This window comes from Aythya marila, assembly GCF_965140915.1.
Source record: "Aythya marila genome assembly, chromosome: 2".
Classification (NCBI taxonomy): Eukaryota; Metazoa; Chordata; class Aves; order Anseriformes; family Anatidae; genus Aythya; species Aythya marila.
In genome coordinates this window covers 23,871,574-23,893,900 of record NC_139043.1, presented here as the reverse complement: position 1 = coordinate 23,893,900, position 22,327 = coordinate 23,871,574, and the positions used below count along the sequence as shown (strand labels likewise).

The following is a 22,327-nucleotide window of genomic DNA, read 5'->3' as shown; positions in this document are numbered from 1 at the left end:
AAGATTAACTCTAGGGTCTCTTCTAAGGAGAAACAAGCACAAGTAGTGTGTTATTTTGTTTGTCACTTTATTTAATCTGGACTACTCCTGTCAACTGCTTAATTCAAAGAAACTTATTGAAACTGAATTGTGGCAGGGGAAAAGGGTCAACTATCCTATAAAATACCACAGGACTTTAACAAAAACTCTTCTTTCTACAACATTCCTCCTCTTGCAGCTCAAGCATAACACTACATTTTTCCTCCATTCCAGTAAAGAAGTGTATTTTTTTGCAAATACTCCCCAGGCAGAGACTTCCCTGCAGAGGCTGTCTGTGTTACTTCTGCATCAACCAAAGGATACGCTGCAGATTCATGAAGGCACTGCCAGACACTGCCAATCAGTTTAAGAGGAGGATGAAAATTATCAGTTTTGAGCGACTCTTCAGACCCCTTGAATCACCTTCTCTGACATTACTGTAATTTGCATAATAAGTGCAGCATAGTTTTAGCATATCTGTCTCTGAATACACAGTGCTATTAACCCTATGAACAAGTCAAATTGAAAACCAAAAGGACTGACAAGCCTAGATAATAAAAGCCTCCTATACAACACATCTGGTCTGACAGTCTCGAGATAGGAGTCTCCTACTGGACCACAGCTTCACTTAAAAACAAACAAAACCCAACAATCAGGCTGAATTCTCCATCATTTTTTATTTTTTTTTTAATAAATTGATTTTAAAAGTTTGTTATCTGCTAGTCAGTCTGTCCTTCTTCAATAACCACGGGTCTGCTAGCCAATTTCAACCAGATTGTTTTGTCGAGTTCAAGAATAAAAATCAGTGCTCTTACTTAGGAAGAGACAGAAAGAACAATTTATTATAATTAATACATTTAAATGCCCACCCCAAGCAAACAACTCATCCAGCACAGTCTCTTGCCAAGCAGGAGAGGCAGCAGGGGAAGAGACAGAGCATAACAGCAACGAGGTCAGGTGTTCAGGTGACAGAAGACACATCAGTAGGAAACTGGGTTTGATTAGTTCTGCTGCTCATAAAGCAGCTTGATTCTTCCATTAATTTTAAAAATAATTAGGAAAAGGGGAAAAAGGAATAAATTTAGACACTGAATATCGAAACAAGATTACCACGTACCATACTTCTTTCGTATTTCATCATGCTTCTGTTTTCTTTCATGTTTCCTGCAACAAATAAAAGCATCAGAACATTCAGACTGCTTTAAGCTGTGAGTAAAATACAATTATAGCTGAAAGACATTACAACATTTTTAGTATACAATTACAAACTTCAAAAAAATCACATTTATCCGTTATGTATTTTGTCTTTAATATTCTCTGTAACTTTTTACTAATCAATAGTATCACTAAATAAAATATATTTCCAAGCATAATGAAATGCATCATTTTTCCTATATAGAAGTAATGTGCCCAGATGTATGCACATTAAAAACAAAAAAGCAAGTAGCAATACTGGAGAATTCTCTGATGCTTTCCAGCTGGGAGTATAATTGTTAATATAGCTGTGAAATCAGTGTGCTTCAGAATCACTATTCAATATAATAATTTTATGAAGATAAAAGCTACTGTATTAACTGTTTTGTTTAAGCAGTACAGCAAGTATAAGTGAAAACTATTAGTTTCTAAAATCCAGAATGGTAACCACGTAGGGAATGAATTAAAATATAGTGCTATTAAAAAAAAGGATGCCTCCAGTTACTTCTTCTAATTATAAGTTTTCAATACTGCATTGCCAAACTTCGATCATTCTCATAAGTTAAGTGTCTGTGAAGTTGATTTCTTCTTCCCCTCCCTTTTGAAAAGGCAAAGGAATGAAGGAATTTTAAATGGAAAAGATTCCATCATTTCTCGGATAAATTATCTTCATTTTAAGGGATCATATATTTTACTAAAAAAAAAAAAAAAAAAAAACAAAGCTCCTACATAACTGTTTCACTAGGATGATCCAGGTTCTTTTTATTTTGCAGAAAGGACAAAATTTGACAAAAGAATATTCCTCTAACATAAAAAACATCAGCTGTTTGTTGTCCCTATAAAAAAAACATCCCAATTAGACAAGTTGTGACTTTCCCCGATTCTAATTTACACATATTCAGCAAAAAGCTGTTAGGCACTGACAGCTTACTTCACCAAAGATTCCATCTGCCCTATGCATATTCTACCTTCAAACAATTCCTACTGCTAATCAGATTCTGTGCGTCCTCAGAAGCAATTATCCTGTTTCCTGTGGATCTGAAGGGTTGAACTGGCCTTTCCCTGCAACTGCACTTCTGGAAGGCTTGCAGATAAAGTGTGATGAGAAAACCAAACAGAGGAGATTGACCCAAAACCTTCTGCTGTTGTTGCTCTGAGATACCTATCCTATTCCTTTCTATCCCACTCTGCTATTTGGGCTCAGGCACCACGGGGCACAGAACAACCTAGCCACACTGAAGGAGGAAGAAAAGCAAGGGTGCTGAGAGGACTGAGAGGTTGAAGAGAACAGGGAGAAGTTGGGTTTACCTGCTGATGGTAAGCTTCCTACTTAGGTAGGATTCCTACTTTCTGTACTGCATTAAGACACAACCACGAGGCACAGGATCTCAGGAAGAGAAGAGAAGAAATCTGCATAAAGCAGCCTTCTCTTGTATAAAGCCGATCTTTATTTCTGTATGGTTTTCATGTGACATTACGTGACCTCAAACCAAGTTTTTTCTGGTGGTACTAATGTATTTGACCTTTTTGCATGCTTTAACTCCAATGATGGAGACTCACTGCTGCAGTTTCAATTGAAATCTCAGTGCTTCAGCAATTCATCTGAACCCTCCAAACACAGAAAGCAGCTAAGTATCTGCAGAAGGGTGTTTGAAATCAGTCTGTATAAGCCTTAAATCTCAAAATACTTTGGGATACCACCCCAAGACTATTAAAAAATAAAATAAGATCTAAAACAATGTAATAATTTAAGGCTTTAAGTCTGAAGGGTAAAACCATTAATATTTGGGGAACGTTCAAACTTTGCCAGGCAGCCACTACCGTGTAATAGGATCCATGACAAAATCCGTTCACACTAACCCTTAGGTATACATCAACTGAGCAGAGTCAGACAATTCTGAAGAGTGACTGAATGAGCCACCCGAAGGAGCCTTACTTTTAACATCTTACACTACGATCAACCAGTGTCATCGTACAGTGCCCCCAACTTGGTTCTGTTTCTTAATACTACTGCTATTATTCCTTCTTCAGCATGCAAAATTCTTGGCTTCTACAATTTGCCCTCAGTGTCATAAGCAAAGAATGTATTTTTCCTGATAATAACAATCCATAGTTTTCCGTAATTGGTTATTTGTAAATTAATTGCAATCCTTTATTTCCCCCCCAAACACTGTTCTCCCTTACCACAACCCTACCAAATAATACTCAGCAGTTTCTCATTCAAGACATCGCTGCTGTTCTTTGGTTATCAGCTAGCAAATCATGATTTACAAGTTATACAAATCTAACAAACATACTACATATTTGCAGCTGTAAAACAAGAAAAAGATATACTACTTGATGCCATTTTAAATGATTTTTCTTGTAGATAAAAGTCAAATAAAAGATTAAAGTTACGCAATAAGATAGCAATTTCTCTTCTATACTCATAGCTAAAAACTGAATCCAGATTTCCTTTGCCTCTTGCTCCTCATTAAGTACAAATTCTACATTACAGCAGTGATTTTCAATCTTCATAAAGTATTTTTGTAGAATTCCCATAAACAATGTCAAGGGGCTGAGAACATGAAGTGGGTTTTAAAGATTATCAGAACAACGACATTTTTAATTATTTCAAATAACCTCTTAGAAAATTATCTAGATGTCTACACTGCCGGCAGGAGGTAGGTTGGCCAAGAGCCACAAAGACGAGGGATAAAGTGGTAGAAAACAGACTATTAGACACCAGCTGTCAAGCATCCTTACTGACCACCAATGTGTAGTAGCAGCTATTTTAAGATATTTACTTGTGTTTCTCTTCAACAATGTAATAATATATTTACAGATTCTAGAGACTAACACATTCCTGGACAGTATATGACCACATTCCTTCAAATTTTAAGTTCACAGAATCACTGTGGTTAAGTTTCAAAAGGGACCTCTGGAGGTCATCTGTTCCATCCTGCTGCTCAAGCACGGCCACCTAAAGCAGGCCACCCAGGACTGTGTTCAGACAGCGTAGGAAACCTCTAAGGATGAAGACTGCCACAGCCTCTCTGTGCAATCTGTGCCAGTGATCCATCAAGACTTCCAACAATACCAGACATCAGAAATACACGGAGAGAAAGAGGAGTTCCAGTGGGCAAACTGCTGGCAAAGAGCAGGTCCTTAGCAGCTAGAGAGGACAGACCACATAACACAATACAGCATTTCCTCTGTAGTTTAATGGTCAAGAAAGGCTTGCAAGACTATGTCCTGCAACCTGCTACAAGCGATTCCTTTCAGAAAGACATACAGGAAGAGAGCAGTGGGTAGGCTGAGGTGTTCTAGCCTGCACCTTGTTTCCCCATGACCCTCCTAATCCATCCCTGGGCACATCATAAGCATAAGTTCAGACCATGGGAAATACCCAGGGCTGCAGTTATGTTTCCTCCTGCAATTGGAGCAGTTTGTCTGCTTCAGTCAGTCCTGACGCAAGCTAGGGAAGACAGCTACTGCTGCAAAGCTGCGGCAGTCGCTCTGGCAGGGCAGCCTGCTCCCAGAGATGCTTGATCCTTAATTCAAGAACAGATTCAACCTCAGCTCTGTGTTGCACATAGCCCAGCACGTGCACAGCAAACCCTACCCTCCAGAAGCATGGCATTTCCTACAGATTAACTGTATTAAGAATTTGAAGTTGATGTACACATCACAGTGGAAAGGTTATGGTACACAATTATCCCCTGTGCCCCTGGTCATGAGCCATTGCTTTAGAATGAATGCAGGTTAAGTGCTGATTTCGCTCAACATTACATGTTATTTAGGATGGACATTTCAGCACAAGGCACGTGGTTTTGACATACAACAAAATGTTGATATTGCTCGCGGAATTCCTTTTCTTTAGATTAAAGCTCTCTCTTTCTCATTTGTTGTTCTTTATTTCACCCTCACCAATCCAGTTTTCAAGAAATCTAAACTAGTCAGAATGACTCCTATCTAGGAAGGGTAAATAAATGCGGCTACACATCAGCTACATACTGCTGACATTGAAAATTATGCCTATTTGAGGTATTTTGTAAAGGTCATCTCCTGACATTAGACAGTGTGACAAACATTGATCGAGGGACCCAGCTTGTCAAGGTTCTTGAGGAAAAACTAGTATCCATATTGGTACACCTGAAGAAATGTAGCCAATTAGTCTTAGCAAGCTGTGTTGGGATGACTTGGCATTTAAAGAACATCTCATCATACCAACTCTGGAAGTATTCATAGTGTCAGAAAAGTTATCTTGGAGGATATTTTGCTATGATTTTTTAAAACCTTGCACATAATAGTTAATGAAGCACAATAACCACCACACAACTAGATGAGATTATCCCTGAAGATATTATAACTAACAAAATCACAATGCAAGCACAGGCGTGCAAAGCATAGGACCTGTACTGAAAAAAAAAATCCAAAGAATACCTACAAAGAAACAGTACAAAAAAATGCAATTTTTTATTTTCAGTGAGCTTGAGAGACAGAGCAATCATACAGCATGCTACATTCTAAAATATCAATTGCTTGACTGTTCAAACAAATGCATAACTTACCTTTTTATGTTAGTGTATTCAGGACATTTTGCCATCATGACTTGTTCCATCAAGCCAGGACATTCTTGCACAGAAATTACATTAGATGCTACCTTCTAAGCATACAATATCACTTGCCTTCATTTCTTTCTCTTCTCCCTACATCTTCAAAATCAATTAGTGAACTGCGAGCAGGCATTAAGCAATCCTACAGGATGGCTTCTGTTTTACTATAACCATTTACGTCTTCCCTACGAGACCCATTTGATTCTCTCTTTAAAAAAATTGAATAGAATTTAGACAAAAGTGCTGCAACAGCAGCATATCATGCCCAGCTGTTAGCTGCGTAAGACACAACACTGAATTTTTCAGATGACTTGTCCAGAACACAGAATGATTCATTTCATGATACTCTGTACCCCAGCTAGGCTCTGGGAATTCCATATTTTTCCTCCTGGTGCCTTTATGCACATCTTACCCAAAACCAATAGAATTCAAGACCAAGAACCAAGCAAAATCCTCTTTCTTTTCCTACCATCTTGTATTTTGTTGTGTAACAGCACCATTATCAGATGTACAGGTGGAAGCTGCTCAACCACAGGATGTAGCAGATTGCTAATAGACAAAGGCCGTCATAAATGTTTGCAGCAAGGCGGCACTGGACACCTGTACTCTCACTGTCTCACATATTTAAAGAGTGATATGAGCTAACAAGAAAACAAGAATAGATGGCTACCTGTGAATTAACACTTCCTGGAATGTTTCACTTGGTGAATGCCTTTTTTTGAGGGCAGGAAACTATCAATGACTAATAGGAAGGACTAGTGCTAAGAGAACTGTACGTGGCAGCATTTCAGGAGAACTACGACCACAGATTGACACATCTGTTTCAAAATGAGGCAAAAGATGACACAACAGAAGGAAAGAAGGATATGAATATATGGAAAAAGCCCTTTTTCCATATATTTATGGAAAAGCATGTGACTTTTTCCATATATTTATGGAAAAGCATGTGACTAGCATCAAATGGGAGCCAGTCCCATGTTACAATAAATTGTTAAGCTAGTCATCGCTGCTAGATCAGCTGTGAGGGCTGGTCCCATGGACATACACCCTGTTACAGCAGTGTCTCAGATGAGCTTGAGAATTCAGAATTTACTAGAGCAATCACACTGCTGTTGCAACATGCTCCACATTAAGGTGTCAAAAGAAAGGAGTATTTCTGCATGAGAAACTTAATGCTTCCATCCAAAAGTTCCCTGAGTGGAGTCAACTGGAAGCACACCTTTGCCCCTTGCAGTCCCTACTCACGAAAAATGAATCTGAGTTCAGGAGAAAACAGCAACAGCAGCAAAGGAGCTCACCTGCTATACGGCCACCAAGTATTTAGCAAACATAACCAGGAAGCAGCAACTTAGGATCAATTTCCTTTCCAAGTCTCTACAGACTTAGACCCGCACCTGACAGCTCCAAGCCTAGCATTAGTTGGGTTAGGACTCTCCTCTTAACTTGCTGAAGCTAATCCACTGTCAATCTCCAAAATAAAGACTTCAAAAGGAATTATGATTCAAAATGTACATAGGCTAGGTAGGTACCATGTATCACGATCTTACCTATAAGAACTGTTTATCTAAAAAACAATGTAAAAGCCTGAACAGTCACTTGAGAACTAAAGTAATAAAATCCTTCACCTGGAGAGATGCTGTTCTCACCGAACAGCGCTGTACCAGGGATGACTCTGTAGCACCATTACTCTTGGTTATTTCTACACAGCTTTAACAGAAATGGCAACGCGGGACTAAGTCTAAAACGAGACCTGACGCAAAGTTTTCCATTTCCTGAGCAAAATTCACGATATCTAACTCAGAGGCACCTGTTAAGCCATGGAAATGCAGTCTCCTAACCAGGTTTGCAAATCTCACATTGAGCCCAGTTCTGTAAAAATCCACTATTATGCCAAAGTTCACAATAGCTATTGGACTTTTTGCTTAGTGCTCTGTGTATTCCTTAGAAGGGCAGAATACTCCTGTATTACCAAGAAGTGGCTATATATCGAGCTGCCAAAACTTACCTCTGAAGAGACTGTAGTCTTCGCTCCTCTCTCTTTCTAGCTAACTGTTCCTCTTCGTCATCTCGTCTACTAGAAGAATAACAAGAGAAGGAAAACAGAAGAGGAGAAAAAAAATTTTAGTGCTAGACAGTGTTGACACTTATTTTTGAAAAGTGTTTATAGTCTGATCTGAGACTTCTTCACAGCGATGTATAACTTCATTGCTGTATAATTGAAAAAAAAGTACAATTACCCTTTCACAATTTTATTACACCCAAACATTTCACCCACTGTACCATTTCCAATGTGCCATTCCAACTCCACAGGACAATTTAAAGCCTCTGAAGGACACATCGCAGACTTCTCCTGCTTGCCATTTTCCCCACGTGTCACACCCCATTTAGAGTAAGCCTACTACACACACAGTTAAGTTCATTGTTGCACCTTCAAAGATTGATGGTTCATAAGACTTCAGTGCCAGAACTATTTATCTTTCCCAACAACCATCACTATCCAATCCCAAGTTGGCCCCAGGAAAGCGGTCTGCATGAACTGTCTTGGCAGCTGCCTGCCTTGTTATGGAGTAAGCAAGAATTTACCTGAGTGCAACTGCTGCATGACTCTGGGAAACGCTGAGTCTACATGGTAGAGCTGAGCTGTGCAGGTGCAGATATGCTCTACTGAATGCGTGCTCTTAAGCTACATAGCACAGTAAGAGCTGCAACATACAGCCTTTGCCTGCCTTAAGGAAAGGTTTGTGACTTGCTTTTGAGAAAGCTCAGCTTCACTTATTCATCAGAGGTGCCACATGAGAGTTGCAGAACTCTAAAACACGTGCCAAACAATATTTGTCTGCTATTTGTTTCTGACAGAATTAAATGTCAATTCCTCAGGATTTGTGAATGGACACCTGCCATGATTCTCCAGAAATTGTTAATTTTTCAGAACTAAATACACTCTCTGAAGATGTCTGATTTAAATATTTACACTATTAACACACCTGCTAATAGACAGCTCTAGTACCACACATCTGCAACAACCAGCACACAAGTTAAGCAAGAGTGACATCCAGTGGTTAATTACAGCACATGTAATGTTTTAACAGATAAGAACTGTAAACCAAACTCAAATTTTCCATCTGCTCAATCATGTATTTGAACATGTTAGCTGTTTAAATGCAAGCCAGTAATTCAGAACGTACATAAACGTTTCATGTACAAATGTTCTAGTCCCTTCATTTTTGTTTCCACTTGAAGAGTTAAAAAGTCTGGGGGACAAGCAGGTATTAGCAGCAAGAAACAGATGCACCTTTACTAGAAAGGCATCCTTTTGTTTGACTAATTAATTCCCCATTTTTGCATGTCCTGGAAGACCAGCAGCTTTCATTCTTGGGCATCCTTCTGCAAAACTACTTCACTGGAGACGCTGGTATCTTTTAACTATGCAATTGTCTCACTTCATCTTAGTGTTGCAAAATACAAAACCAACAAATCAGCGAAACAATGGTATAGGATTCAAAAAATGTATTTCTTTTCCATAACAAAAAAGCACATAAAATTACACCTGATTCTAGATACTGCAAGGGAATTGAGTTTTTCCTCAAAGTCAGAAAATCTGGAATTAACAACCACTTTTTTTTTTTAATATCCTGAAGTCATCAATGAGAGTCTGTTTATTACAGTTCTGCAATTAATTATATTGCAAGTACACGGAACCAGACTCAAAATCCAAATGAAGGATAAAAAATAATGAACTGAAACAATGCATCAATAGTCCTAGGATTTCTGTGGTAGGGATGGAACCAGGTGAGCCAACTACATCATTAATGTGGGCATTAATGCTTCTAAATATTCCTTGTTCAAGAAAAACGAACGAGTTTGTCATCTGAATGCTAATAAATTCTTACAGCTTGTAAATTCTCCAAAGGAACACTAATGCTTCTGCCAAACAAGGTTATACCTGAGAGATGAGAAGATAGATCAAAAACAATAAAGCAGATCTAATACTACCCTTTTACAAATTTTCCTTTTTCTAATTTTTAAAAGTATAAAGTTGTTGGTGTTTTGTTTTGGTTTTGTTCTCTGTGGAAGAAGAGTTCCCAGACCTAAGGAATCAGAAAGCAAAAGAATTCCTGCTGGGAATGAGTGGGTTGAGAGCCAGTAATATCTCAGGTTTCAGCGTAATAATACATTCTGGGTCTTCCTGAAATAATCTGGACCCCACTTTGACAAGACCTTTACAGCTTTTAAGTGTCAGAAGATTAAGCTTGACACCTCTGGAGCCCTGACATAAACCAACTCTCAACTACCCCTCTATATTTAGAATTAGATGTTACAGCAGTGATTGACGACTTAGCTAGTAACACTGAGGTCTGACACAAATCTCTTTTTGTGCAGGAATCAAGCTCTGTTTGTTGGCATGTCAGCCACTGGAACCAATACAGCTCTTCTGAGAGGAAGTTGGCAGATCTTACAAAAAATCTAAAACAGTCTTCGAGGCTTATCAGCACAGGGCTAAAGAGCCACCAATTTTTGCACTAGGATGGATTTGCACTAAGATGAACCAATCTACCAGGAAAACAGGTACATGCATCTTCCTCACGGAAAAGAGAAGGGAATTACAATTTTTTTTTCTTTTTTTTTTTTTTTTTGACAATTTTTTTTTCTTTTCCTTGAAAGCCAGTGTACCATTTTTCAGTGGCTTGAAAAAAGCCACTGCATGACTGCATAAATTATAAAAAAAAAAAAAGAATCCAACAAGAAAAATGAATTAGAAGTACTTGAAATAGTGCCAAAATCATTTCAGACCAAGAAATAAGGCCCGCATTTTGTTCACATGAGAAGTGCTGAAGCATGAAGGGTACAGAGCTAGCTGAAATTACCCTGCCCAAAAGCCTAGAACTTCACCAATGCAGAGGAGAACATTGTGCTGTAGCAATAAACATAGCTTTTCAGGTGTTTTATTATGAAATAAGCACTGATAACTTCAGATGGCAGCACTGAGCCTGTGTTTAAGCTGCTCATCAACTGTTTCACCCCCACTTTGAGGGACATCAGCCAATCAAGTAAGTACACCAGTAGAAAAGTTTTACAAGTCCTCCAAGATCTAAAAGACATTTAATTTTTGCAGTATTACTTTACTTGAAAATAAGTCAGTCCTCCTTAGTATCTTAGAGCAAAGAATTATCATCTTACATTTAGAATATTTCATGGACCAGGCAAACACACTTAGATACTGATAGCGTGCTGACAGACCCTGAAGCGAACTTTGAAGCATGACCACCAAACACTAGGATGTTGCTCTGTTACATGTTCCCTACCTTTTTGCTGTACCATGAGCTTGCCTTAAAAGAAGTCATCCATTCTGTTATCACAAGAAACAAGTATTTATTTAGCCATACAAATATTTCATGTCTGGTCTTAACAAGGAAATATAAAACATAGAATTGTAAAGCAATAGCTTATTTAAAAAACATGTCTGTAATTCTGCCCCTAACATCACTTCACCATCCTTCCAGCATCATTTTCAGAATCACTCATGTCACTAAACCCCTCCTTTCTGTTGTCTTTTTCAAACAAATACAAAGTTATCATAACTAACTGCCAAATTAAAAGACTTAGTATGTTGGAAAGTAGAATGGCAGGTTGGCAGGTAGGGGAAACCAGCACCCAAAGTTAGTAAAGGAAACAAATAAATACACAAATAAATACCTCTTGGAACGCTTTCTGCAGTAACAGCAGTAACAGCAACAGACGGCTATGGACACCAGAATGAGTCCAGCTATTACAGCTATGGCAATGATCAAAGCCTCAAAGTTTACTGAAAGATATGAATACATTCAACTTGTTAGACTCCAGCATTAACATTTACCTTTCCAATAATTATTCCACTCTTTCCCAAACCCCTCCCATTTTTTTATTAGCTTTATGTACAAAAATCCCAAGTCACAACTCTGTGTAATCACCCCAATTAAAACTCAGCATATCATTAGAATTTAGGTACTATGCATGATCTGCACCGAGAAAACAGTAAAACAAGCTGCTCTTTACATACAAGAAGTTATTAAACATTCATTCTGTAACACTTTGTATTACATAAATCTTCTGGTGCAGTTCCACAGTTTTGTCCCCCAGTTGCTACCTCAGCCTCTGTACAGGGTGAACAAAAAGTCATGTAGGTGCAGCATTACTGTGTATACACTACAGGCAGCAGGGAGAGAAAGAGCAAAATCAAATGATATGACAGTATCAGGCAGGGGATTTGAAGGAGCCCAACAACAAAAAAAACCACTCCACACTACCTAAGTCATTTCCTACATCCAAAGAGCAATTAACACATGGACAGGAGTTATTATTTTAACAGCATACATGTATGCTCTAACAACTATATCTGGTCTAAATTGAGACAGGACTGCATTCATAAAAGAAGTCAGAAATCTGTAGTTCTGGAGAACACATCCAGAGAAGCAAACAAACACAGAAAACATAAGCAAAGCAATGGACACAGCTCTGGGGAGCTATTTAAAGGGCGTAAAATGAAGTGACTAAGGGAGGTTCTAGCAACAGAGATTAAAAACAGAAATACCTCCACCCCACACTCTCTTGCTATTTCAAAGCATGATGGGGTGGCAGCAAAGCTTCACTTCTCCCCTCTGAATTCTGCCAAAATTCAGCAGCCTTATGCTGCCATAAAAAGCAGCTGCACATGCTACTTCTAGCTTTTACTGCTTTGGGGTACTAGTGATGAGCAACTCAAATTCAGAAAATGACTTTTTCTGAAAGTCTGCCCTCTCTGACCACATGCATAAGTGAGAGTTACTTCTCCACTGACCTCACCAACTTGTGTCTAACTGACACGCATCTTTCACAGATCTTGCGAAAGATTAGATCCCAGCCTCGAAGATGGTACGATGGACAACCTACCAGTTTTCTAGTAGTTTCTTTTAACAGTCAAATCACACTGAAGCACAGCATATGACTTGGAGAGTATTCCCCAGTTTGATCCTGCAGTCATTGAATTTGGTTCTGTATCTACCTCTTGCATTCTAAAAACACCTTTAAGACCTACCTTTTCTCAGTAGTAATACATTAACCAAGTCTCCTCTCAACATCTTTTTTTTTGTAGGGAGACTGATTACACCCTATAAGAAACTGTGAATCATTGTTCCAGCTTTTAAATCATGATTTGTCATCCTCACATGAACCCTCTCTTTCTCAACATCCTTTAAAAATACTGACAGAAGAACCACGCAAAGTTTTCAAGTATTATCATAACAGTGCCGCACACAAATAAAAGATGAACTCCTATTCACGAGCAGCAAACTGTAGTGTTAGCAACCTTTTTACTGCACCACGTCAACAACTTCACTGTTTATTCCCCTAAACCATGATGGCTCATTCCACAAGCAAGAGACATTCAGATTTAGATACCCCAAATCCCGCTATAGCTTTATGAGCCCACAACTACTTTATGAGCCCTGCCAATAAGACCATCCTCGATAATAAAACTCAAGTCATTTTTATGTGATATATGACAACACGCAGCCAAATCGAGTAGCATGCAATTCTATTAACAATAAAGAATTATTGTATGTATACTCTAAACACTAAAACAGCTTTAAAATTTTATCTCATTTTCTTGTGTACTGCTTACATATAATGTACACAGTTTAAGATAGAAGCCTCAACATATTGAGGGCCCCAAACAATATGAATTTTGATTAAAGAAAAAAAAAGTTCTGCTAGTGTTTTACAAAGATCTTTCAAAATAATTCAATATAAAAAAAATAATCATGGGATGTAAGCATACAGAAAAGGTTGGATGTAGAAAGGAACTGTAGATTCCTTTACTTTACATATACAAAATTAAATGCAATCTTAATTTGTTTCATAATCCTTGCCTAGAATCAGTTACAATACTTCCCCAGTAGTTTGTGCTCTTTATTGACATTATGGATTCCTCAGAACAGGACACATAACAATCATTATTTGTCTGGGGTGACAAACATGAACGTGATAAAGTATATTTGTAGTGTCCCAAACCTAATGAACAGCTTAAAGCAGATTAAAGCATCAAAGCAACTATGAAGATGCATAAACTCCAACTTACAACTTCAATTTTGTTCCATAGAAAAATGTTGTAAACATTTCATAGAATCACAGAATGCTTTGGGCTGGAAGCAACCTTAAGGATCACTGAGTTCCATCCCTCTCCCCGCCATGGGCAGGGACACCTCTCACCAGAGCAGGTTGCTCAAAGCCTCATCCAACCTGGCCTGGAACCCAGGGGTGGGCTATCCACAGCTTCTCTGGGCAAATTTTTGCTTGTGCACTGTAATTTACTGGCTATGGTTTATAATACAGTTTAATATATAGTTCCTGAACCTACACATTTTCATATGAAAACATTTCACCACATTACTTCTCTCATTCTGTTACTCCTCTAAGTTATAAGCAACTAAATTTGTTCGGTGTTCTAAATATGGTTTCATCTCCATTAAGAAAATAAAGTATACTATTTATATTTTTAATTGCCATTTAATTGAAGCAAAAAGTAATTTGAAGTTACTAAGTGCACAATAAAGTTGTCAGTATCCAGTCTGCTTTCCTGTCTCAGCTATTTCTTTGCTTATCGTTTATGAAAAACAAAGCAATTAAGCTAATTTGTATTATTTTGCTTCCATACCTTTTTTTTTCTTCACTGCTGGTTAACAATCTTTCAACATGTCTTATTCCATATAAAATTGCAACTGGAAGCCAGTCGTTTGTTTTTGAATTTTGAGAGCTGCAATATTCAACACTATTGCTGCAATAGTTGCAGCAACACTGAGCCAATGCCTGGCTCTTCATTTTATTCACAGAAAGGAAAAAATAAGCCCAGCACTCTCATGGGAAATTAAGTTTCCTACTATACCTGAAGAGGATACTCTCAATAAGACTATATGCTGCTGCATAGGATATGTAAAAATATATTAAGGAAATGCAAATTTGTCTGTAAATTTTATTGGTTGGTTTATTTATTTACACTCTTTTTCTGCTGAGAATGTCCTTCAATACAATGTTTTCATTCTGTGTTTAAGCTACATTGAATCTAGAAACATAATCCATATCCAAGCCAGAAATCCCTTCTCTAACAAAAGTAAACTGATAAGAGCACCCTTTCTGTCTGTAAAGAAGTGCGATCACTGCTTTGCAAAAGGACACAGCACAGATGTCTTCCTCTACGGGCTAGGATGGAGTTAACTCCCTTCCTAGCAGCCCATATGGCTTTTGGATCTGTGGCTACAGCAGCACTGGTAACACACCAGTGTTTTGGCTACCGATGCACAGTGCTTGCTCAACATCAAGGCTGCTCTTTTTCTGACTTTGCTCCCCCTGCAGTGAATAGGTTGGTGGTGGGCAAAACACCGAGAGCAGGGCACTGCTGGAACATCTGACCTGAAGTGACCACAGGGATATTCTATACTGTGCAATGCCACAGTCAGCAATAAAAAAAATGAGGTAGAGGAAGAAGATGTCAGCAGCAGGTGGATAGGCAGGAGGTGTTCTGTTTTCCATGGTGTCTACTTTTTAGAGACTGGCTGGGCATCAGTCTGCCTGTGGGAGGTGGTGAGCAATTTACTTTGCTTATCTCCCTGCTAGCCTCCCACCCCAAATCATAACTACTGCTTTCCCCCAACCCTCCAACCAAGTTATCAGTAAGTGGTAGTTGCATTTTAGACTAAACATACTCAAATCTCTCTCTCTACAGCAAAAGTAAAATTAGTACCTACTCCAGCAAACTCCCCATCGAGCATTTGAGAGTGAGCATAATGAAGATGATGGAAGAATGCTTCTTACAGGATAATCGATACAGGTGTTGTTGGTGTAACACCAAAGGCACTGTGAAAAAAAAAGAAACATTATTGATCTTCAGAAAACAGTTTACAATCTGGTGCTCCTCTCCACAGAAAATATTTTTAAGTATGTACAATATCATATAGATGCATTGATAGCACTTAGTAACATGAAACCTACAAAAGTTTGGTACAATTCCAAAGTAAGCCCAATTTGAATTTTGTACCTTTAGGTAATAAATATTAATAAATATATACACTAACCTGAAAATATCTGTGGACAATCCAAGGTACTCAGTGCACAAACGGCTTTGGGTTTAGAATTACTGAAGTTAACAAAAATTACAATACCCCAAACCCAACCATTCAAAATTTTAAAGCCAGCAGTATCTCTGAGGAATACAAAACACACTTAGAATCTTACTTCAGCCCTATATTTGGCTACCAACAGAAATAAAGCCATAAAGAACTTTTACAGTTCTACAGAAATTTTTGCAGTAAGATAAAAAAAAAAAATACAACCCATTAATAAGTTCTAGATAAGAGTAAAAGGAATCCTTGACAGAATGGGGTTTTGTAGGATTCATTACAGACAAAGCTCATGCAGAAACTGTGCTTTATCTAACCAGACTATCAAGAACATCTCTCACACATCCTCAGTTGCATAAAAAGAGTTATCTTGCTCTCAAGAGTTACAAAATGTTAAATACAAAAGAACCCCTTTATAGTGGATTCTGTTCTCTTGCAATGAGCGAGGAAAGGAGCAAAACCAATGTATTCACATGCTGTAGCTGGTAGACTGAGACACAGACATTGGTAAAATGTGTCTAACAATGTTAGCTCAGACCATGCTTATTTTTGTTGGCCTGGCTATTTAATAACAAAAACTAGCAGCTCAAAAATAACAATACTAATAGACTGGAAGTCACTGTTAAACTTGGTTTGAATGCAGTGGTCACCCTGTGTCCAGTAGGAGGCTGTACCAGATGACCTCACAATATTCACCGTCAGTAGCACCCTGCATAAAAGGCCAGCTGTATCCCTGTAACAGAGACTTCTACAGACAACTCTATTAGAAAGGTCCGTAGCCCTACAGGTAATAGCTGATGCTGCTACTAACCAGTGCAGAGGTTGAAGTAAGGAAATATTTCAGTTGACTTATTCCTGACACTAAAAATTGATCCAATTATCAAAATTGACTTTAAAAAAGCCTAAACACCCAGGGGCAAAACATTTCCTTAACTTTGATTCCTCTCTACACAACCCACAAAGGCAGGCTAAAAATATCTTATTTAGAAGCAAATCAAATGAAGCAGAGTATCACACAAAGTGAAAAATCTCAAGACATTAAGCAATAGCTATTTGCACATTAAAGTAGTATTTCAGGATTCTAAAGCTCTTACCAAAACCTTTATATGTTATTCCTTACAAAACAGTACCTTTAAGATAAAATCAAACACAACAGCATCTCCATAGAAGTACCAAGCGCTCAGAACTTCTTGATAAAAAACACAAGAAAGTTGGTATCAATCAACTCTAAGGACCAACCCAATTATAATTAAAAAAAAAAAATCTGATCTTTTGAATCACAATTCTATTTAACTGAACTAAATGGTAACATTTTATGGTTTGCTTGGAATTATTTTTATCTATTCACCAAAAGTTCAATTTTCATTTTTATCTGCTGCTACTGTCTACATTATCATCAGTTGGTAATTCCATCTACTGAGGCAGTTAAGGTAATTTCAGCAATCCTTTGTTTTCATATTGCTTACACAAATGCTAATGGCTTTATTTATAGCCTTTTTTTCTTTAAATGTATGCACGAATTGTCTGAATCAAGTCTAGAGTTACCTCCTCAAGGTTAACACTGATGCTATTGCAGCAGTTGCCCTGAGTCATCCGTCATTCAGCCATCAGAACAAGCCTGGACTCTGTTGCTGGTTTGACAGATTCTGAGAATAATGTATCTGTAACTCTGTTAGCGTCTTCAGTGCACACCTGAAGGATTTATTCTGCTCACAAGGTGAGCACACAGTTCTCAGGTTAATAAAAGTGGTGCTCATAGTGCCAGTCACAGCACCTACAGGCATCAGCTACAGCACCTATTTGAAGTGACAGGCACACCAGTGGTAGTGACGAACATTTAACCGTTAATAACACATATTTCATGTTTCCTAGTTTGTGTTTTTGAGGATTAAGAGTTCTTTACGGTATGCCAGGCTTATGATGACAAATAGAGGTCTAGCAGCACATAGTCAATGGCTACATCACTACAACACAATTTGCATTTTTCCCTTAAAGTCCTGCGGTAACTTACACATAACTTCAAGACTCCTGAAGCATTTCATTTTCAGTGACATCTGAAGTTAGAATTTGAAACACTCTCACTGTAAACATAGGAGTTTTCTTCTGCACTGCAGTGACAGACACATTTGGATACTTATCACAACCCTTATTGTGTAGCTATAAGGTTTTGAGCAAAGGGCATGGCATACGATTCCATTGATTTAAATGTCTAGGTTACCACAATCTCATTGGAAATCTGAACACGTTGCTACAAAAAGCAGTGATCTAGCACAACAGTCCGAAGCACTCAGTCTCACGTAGTCAGAGAGGCCAGTGTCTGAACAGCTACAAAGCACTGACCAGTCTGCCTCAGCTGAACACAGTGCTAGTGCTCAGGGCATCTCTAGAAAATGGCATTTCTAGCTTGCTTACTTGAATTTGTCAGCTCTCATATTCTGGATACAAGAAATTCAAGGCATTTCATCCATATAGGATTCAGTTCATCCAGCCCTCATAGAGGATGGAAATTTAACCAATGCTGCTTGAAAAATGAATCCAAACCAGTAGCAGCAACTTGCTCTACTACACTGTGCAAGCACTGAGCACTCATGGAAAGGGGAAGCCTAAGTACTGCTTGGTCACTCCTCTCCAGAGAAATACCCTGAGCAACCAAATCATGGGCCACCCTGTAACCCTGGGAGACAGGAAGCACAGTGGCTCCAAGGGGAAGAAGGACATCAGGCAGGCAATTTTTACCAACTGAAGGCAGACAAGAGCCAACTGATCCGGATTTCCTGTTATTAAGGGTAGTTCAACTAGCTTCATCATTTTAAGAGAACTCAAAAAAAGAAACAACCAGCCAAATAAAACCCAACAACTCAATACAAAATTAAGTGGAAAAAAAAAATCACCACATTCTTATCAGTCAAAAAACCAAGATACTTAAAATCTTACCGAAACATTTTTTAGACATTCTTCACAGGACCTATGGGACAATTCTGAACAGGCTGAAGAAAAAAAAAAAAAAAACACATAGGTATAATTTACTTTTATTCAGTAATGTCAAACATTTAACGAAATATTTAGGGTCCCCCCACTACTAGGTATGTGCAATAATTTTGATTAAGTAATGAAAGCTTAATATTTTCATTCCAGAACTGTAGCAAACAGAGATAAAAAGCAGTCAGGTTTGACCTCTGAAATAGAAAACAATTTATGCTTTTGGAATTGAAGGTACAGGTAAGCCATCTCATCGAGAGAGGATTGTTACTTTAAGGACAACATGGGAAACACAACCCAAGAGCCTCCCAGTATCTCTGCTGAAGTTCTCACAGTTCAACATCACCAGTGATTTAGGTTACATTTTCAGTAACTGAACCACCAAATGAAGTAATGTAACATCCCTTAGATCCTTATCAAAAAGCTTTTCACCTTGTTTATCCTCAACTGCCTTCTTACGGACATATATCACATAGTCTATAAGAGTAATATAACCAAAAGTCTGGGGCTCAAAATATAAAAAGAATAAAATCAGACTTTGATTTACGTACTCCGTTACAAAATGTTATATCACCATGAGTAACCAGGAAAAAAGTGTATAATTGTGCTTTATGTATTTCTCCAGGTCCCTTAGCTTACAAGGCATACAAGTCTTCCACCAGTCAGTGTTCTCTTCAAGAGCAGAACATCGGAAAAAAACACCTCTCAAACTGAGAACATACTCAGGCCCTCCACTGCACCTTGCAAAAGCAATACGGGTACCAGCATATTAAACAAAAGCAACCTGGAAATGTTTGGACTCAAACATAGAAAGCTGACAGACTCCCTCTAATATTTCAAGGGACTACTGCAATCTCTTTATCAGGGGAAAAAAAAAAGCATAAGCCACAGCACCACTACCAACAATCACTCGCACTATATTTTAGCCAATATTTGTTGAACAATCATTCCTTCTATTTTAATGTAACGTCGACATTAAGTATCTAAGATGAATTTTCCCTTTATCCCTTTATTTAATTTTTACATGCCCACCTTGGTTTACCAAGAAGTGTCATAATTATTTCAATAAGCTACATCAGTTTCACTAAAGCAGCTCCATTAACGTAATACACCTTGCAGAGTCAGCCACAGCTTCATGAGGATTATATTCTCACAAGGAGATAGGAAAAAGCTAGTACTGTTCCTACATTTTTAGGAAATTACCAGAATTCAGCCCACATGTACAGGAATTGTAGTATATTAATTATAACTAATTATGTTTTCAGTTACTGGAGCACCCGTTGTAAAATGACAACCTGTGTGAGCTCACCTTCTAGGAGGTGTCCTCAAGGACCAGCGTAACACAGCTCCAGCACAAGGCTGGTCTTTCACAAAATACAGGTAAAACCTAACAGCACAGACAATAAAGCCCTGTTTATAGAACAGCCCCTTTCCAATAGGCATGGAGGTAGCACACAGATTTTTTTTATTGTGTTTTTTATTTATGTAAGGAAGACAGGGCTTTAAACCATCCACTGTACAGTAAGGACTGCCACATAACCTTAGGATCAGTGACCCTTTGGGGAGGGAGCTCCCTACTACGCCTCTAAAACCAGCACAACCACTCAGTCAGAAACCCTTCCACACCTACACCAAGGCTGTTCTTAGGCAGTTTGTGTTAATTTGCTCCCTGCCCACAGTCTCAGCTTAAACCCTTCTTATCTCCCATGGGCAAACTTCCAGGAAGTTTGAAAAAATAAGTTTTTCACTTAATCTCATTGCTCATTTCATTTCTTAAAAGTCCCTTGAATCCTTCTGTACAATATGGATTCGTAATTCTATATAATACGATCCTTTTCCATACCAGCAACAAACTTTGTGTCACGAGCAACCTCCCAACCTCACACAGAAATAAAAACGCACAAGAAGTTCAATCCTAGGGCACCCCTAAGCAGACTCACTGCCAAGGCAACCCGATTTTTGGCTCAAACCAAACTCCTCAGCTTGGCTGATGTCCCACACAGCTATTAGAAAGAAACTGATTAGCTTCCAGTTGCCAGCAGGTCCCTTCCTCTCCAATAGCTGAGAGAGGCTGACTGCTCCCTTTCTCTTCTGCCTCAAGTCAGCTGTCCCAAAACCTGGAGATTTCTTATCACTCGTAAGCCTTACCCTCAAAGAATGGAGCCCCCGCAAGCTGGGCTCTAAGAGTACTGGTCAAGGTCCATCTGCAATACCCTAATTTAATGCAAGTACTGTACCTTTCTGGTCACATCTATTAAAGGCAAACAAACTGAAGATCCCCCCACACGCACCCCGAGCAGCAGGGCAGCACCGAGCACCCCCCGACCCCCTCGGGGCGGGCTGCCCGACCCGAGGCGGTGGAGGGCAGCAGCCTAGGGGGCTCCTGCTTGGGCTGGGAGCCCCCGGATGGAGAAAAGAGAAAAACCCCGAGCCCCGCGGCTCCCCCATGCCTTGTGGCCGTCCTTACCCTGCACCGGCGGGGTGGCGGTGGTGAAGGCGGCGGCCGCCATCCCGGCGCAGCCCCACACCAGCGCCAAGGCCGGCAGCCAGCAGCGCCCCGCCGCCATGGCGCGGCCCCGCGCCCACCGGGAGCCGCCGGTGATGGCGGGGAAGGGGCGGCCCTGAGGGCGGCGCTGAGGCGGCCGGGCCGAGCCGGAGAAGGAAGGGGAGAGGCCGGGGGAAGGGTGTCGCCTTCCGTGAGGCGTGGTGCCTTCCGCCGGGGGGCTCCTTGTCTTCCTCCCGGCAGCTCCCCGATCGTGCTGCCGGCGATGAGCCGCGTACCTGGCGCCTCTGTGGGCTGCGGCTTGAAAGGCTCACAGCATTCGTTGATGCGTATTTCTGATACGCCAGGCTTTGGGTTTAATTAATTAATTAAGTTGTTTTTTCCGGAAGGACCCGTTGCTCCTGCCTCCTGCTGTCACGTTGCTGCGAGGAGCCAACGAGAACAGGCGTTGCCCTGACTCAGGGCTGGCCGGAGAAGGGAATAAAGATGTTGAGGGAAATATGAAAATTTGCTGTGGCCTTCTCGTTTTAAGCTATTAACGAGTTGTTAGTTTTCACTGGTGACTCCTGGGGTCTTACAGATGCTTGTAGTGCTCATTAAAGTGTCTTAGGGTCCAGAAAATACCCAGATGGGGCTGTGAGATAGGAGATGGGGATGAAGGAGATGCAACCCAAACTCTCTGAGGCAGCTGGGTACTAAGGGTGCACCTGAGATTTAAGGCGTCCGGATGGCAGTAAGACTGGTAAGGTGCCTGTCAGGTCCTTAATGGCCTAGAGTAAGAAGAACATTCTTCACAGTGTTTTGAGTATCTAACTTTAGACATCTGGTTCACATTACTGCAGAGATTATTCTCCCTAAAATCCCACACAGGAAGAGATGAGGAGCTCCAGAAACCCATTCAGGTTCTG

The 22,327-nt window shown here is 39.5% G+C and overlaps 1 protein-coding gene across 1 annotated transcript in view; it reads right to left on the bottom strand.

The window, feature by feature from the left end:
• LOC309875293 (pituitary tumor-transforming gene 1 protein-interacting protein-like) overlaps nucleotides 1–21,727 on the bottom strand; it is a 28,581-nt gene extending 6,854 nt beyond the window's left edge. The window contains exons 1-6 of the mRNA XM_082754554.1: nucleotides 21,384–21,727; nucleotides 18,872–18,924; nucleotides 15,566–15,674; nucleotides 11,505–11,613; nucleotides 7,816–7,884; nucleotides 1,136–1,182 (exon numbers count right to left, since the gene is read on the bottom strand). Of these exons, the coding sequence (XP_082610680.1) occupies nucleotides 1,136–1,182; nucleotides 7,816–7,884; nucleotides 11,505–11,613; nucleotides 15,566–15,674; nucleotides 18,872–18,924; nucleotides 21,384–21,483 (487 nt within the window). The 5' untranslated portion in view covers nucleotides 21,484–21,727. The remainder of the gene's footprint in view (nucleotides 1–1,135; nucleotides 1,183–7,815; nucleotides 7,885–11,504; nucleotides 11,614–15,565; nucleotides 15,675–18,871; nucleotides 18,925–21,383) is intronic.
• Between the last annotated feature and the right edge of the window lie 600 nt (nucleotides 21,728–22,327).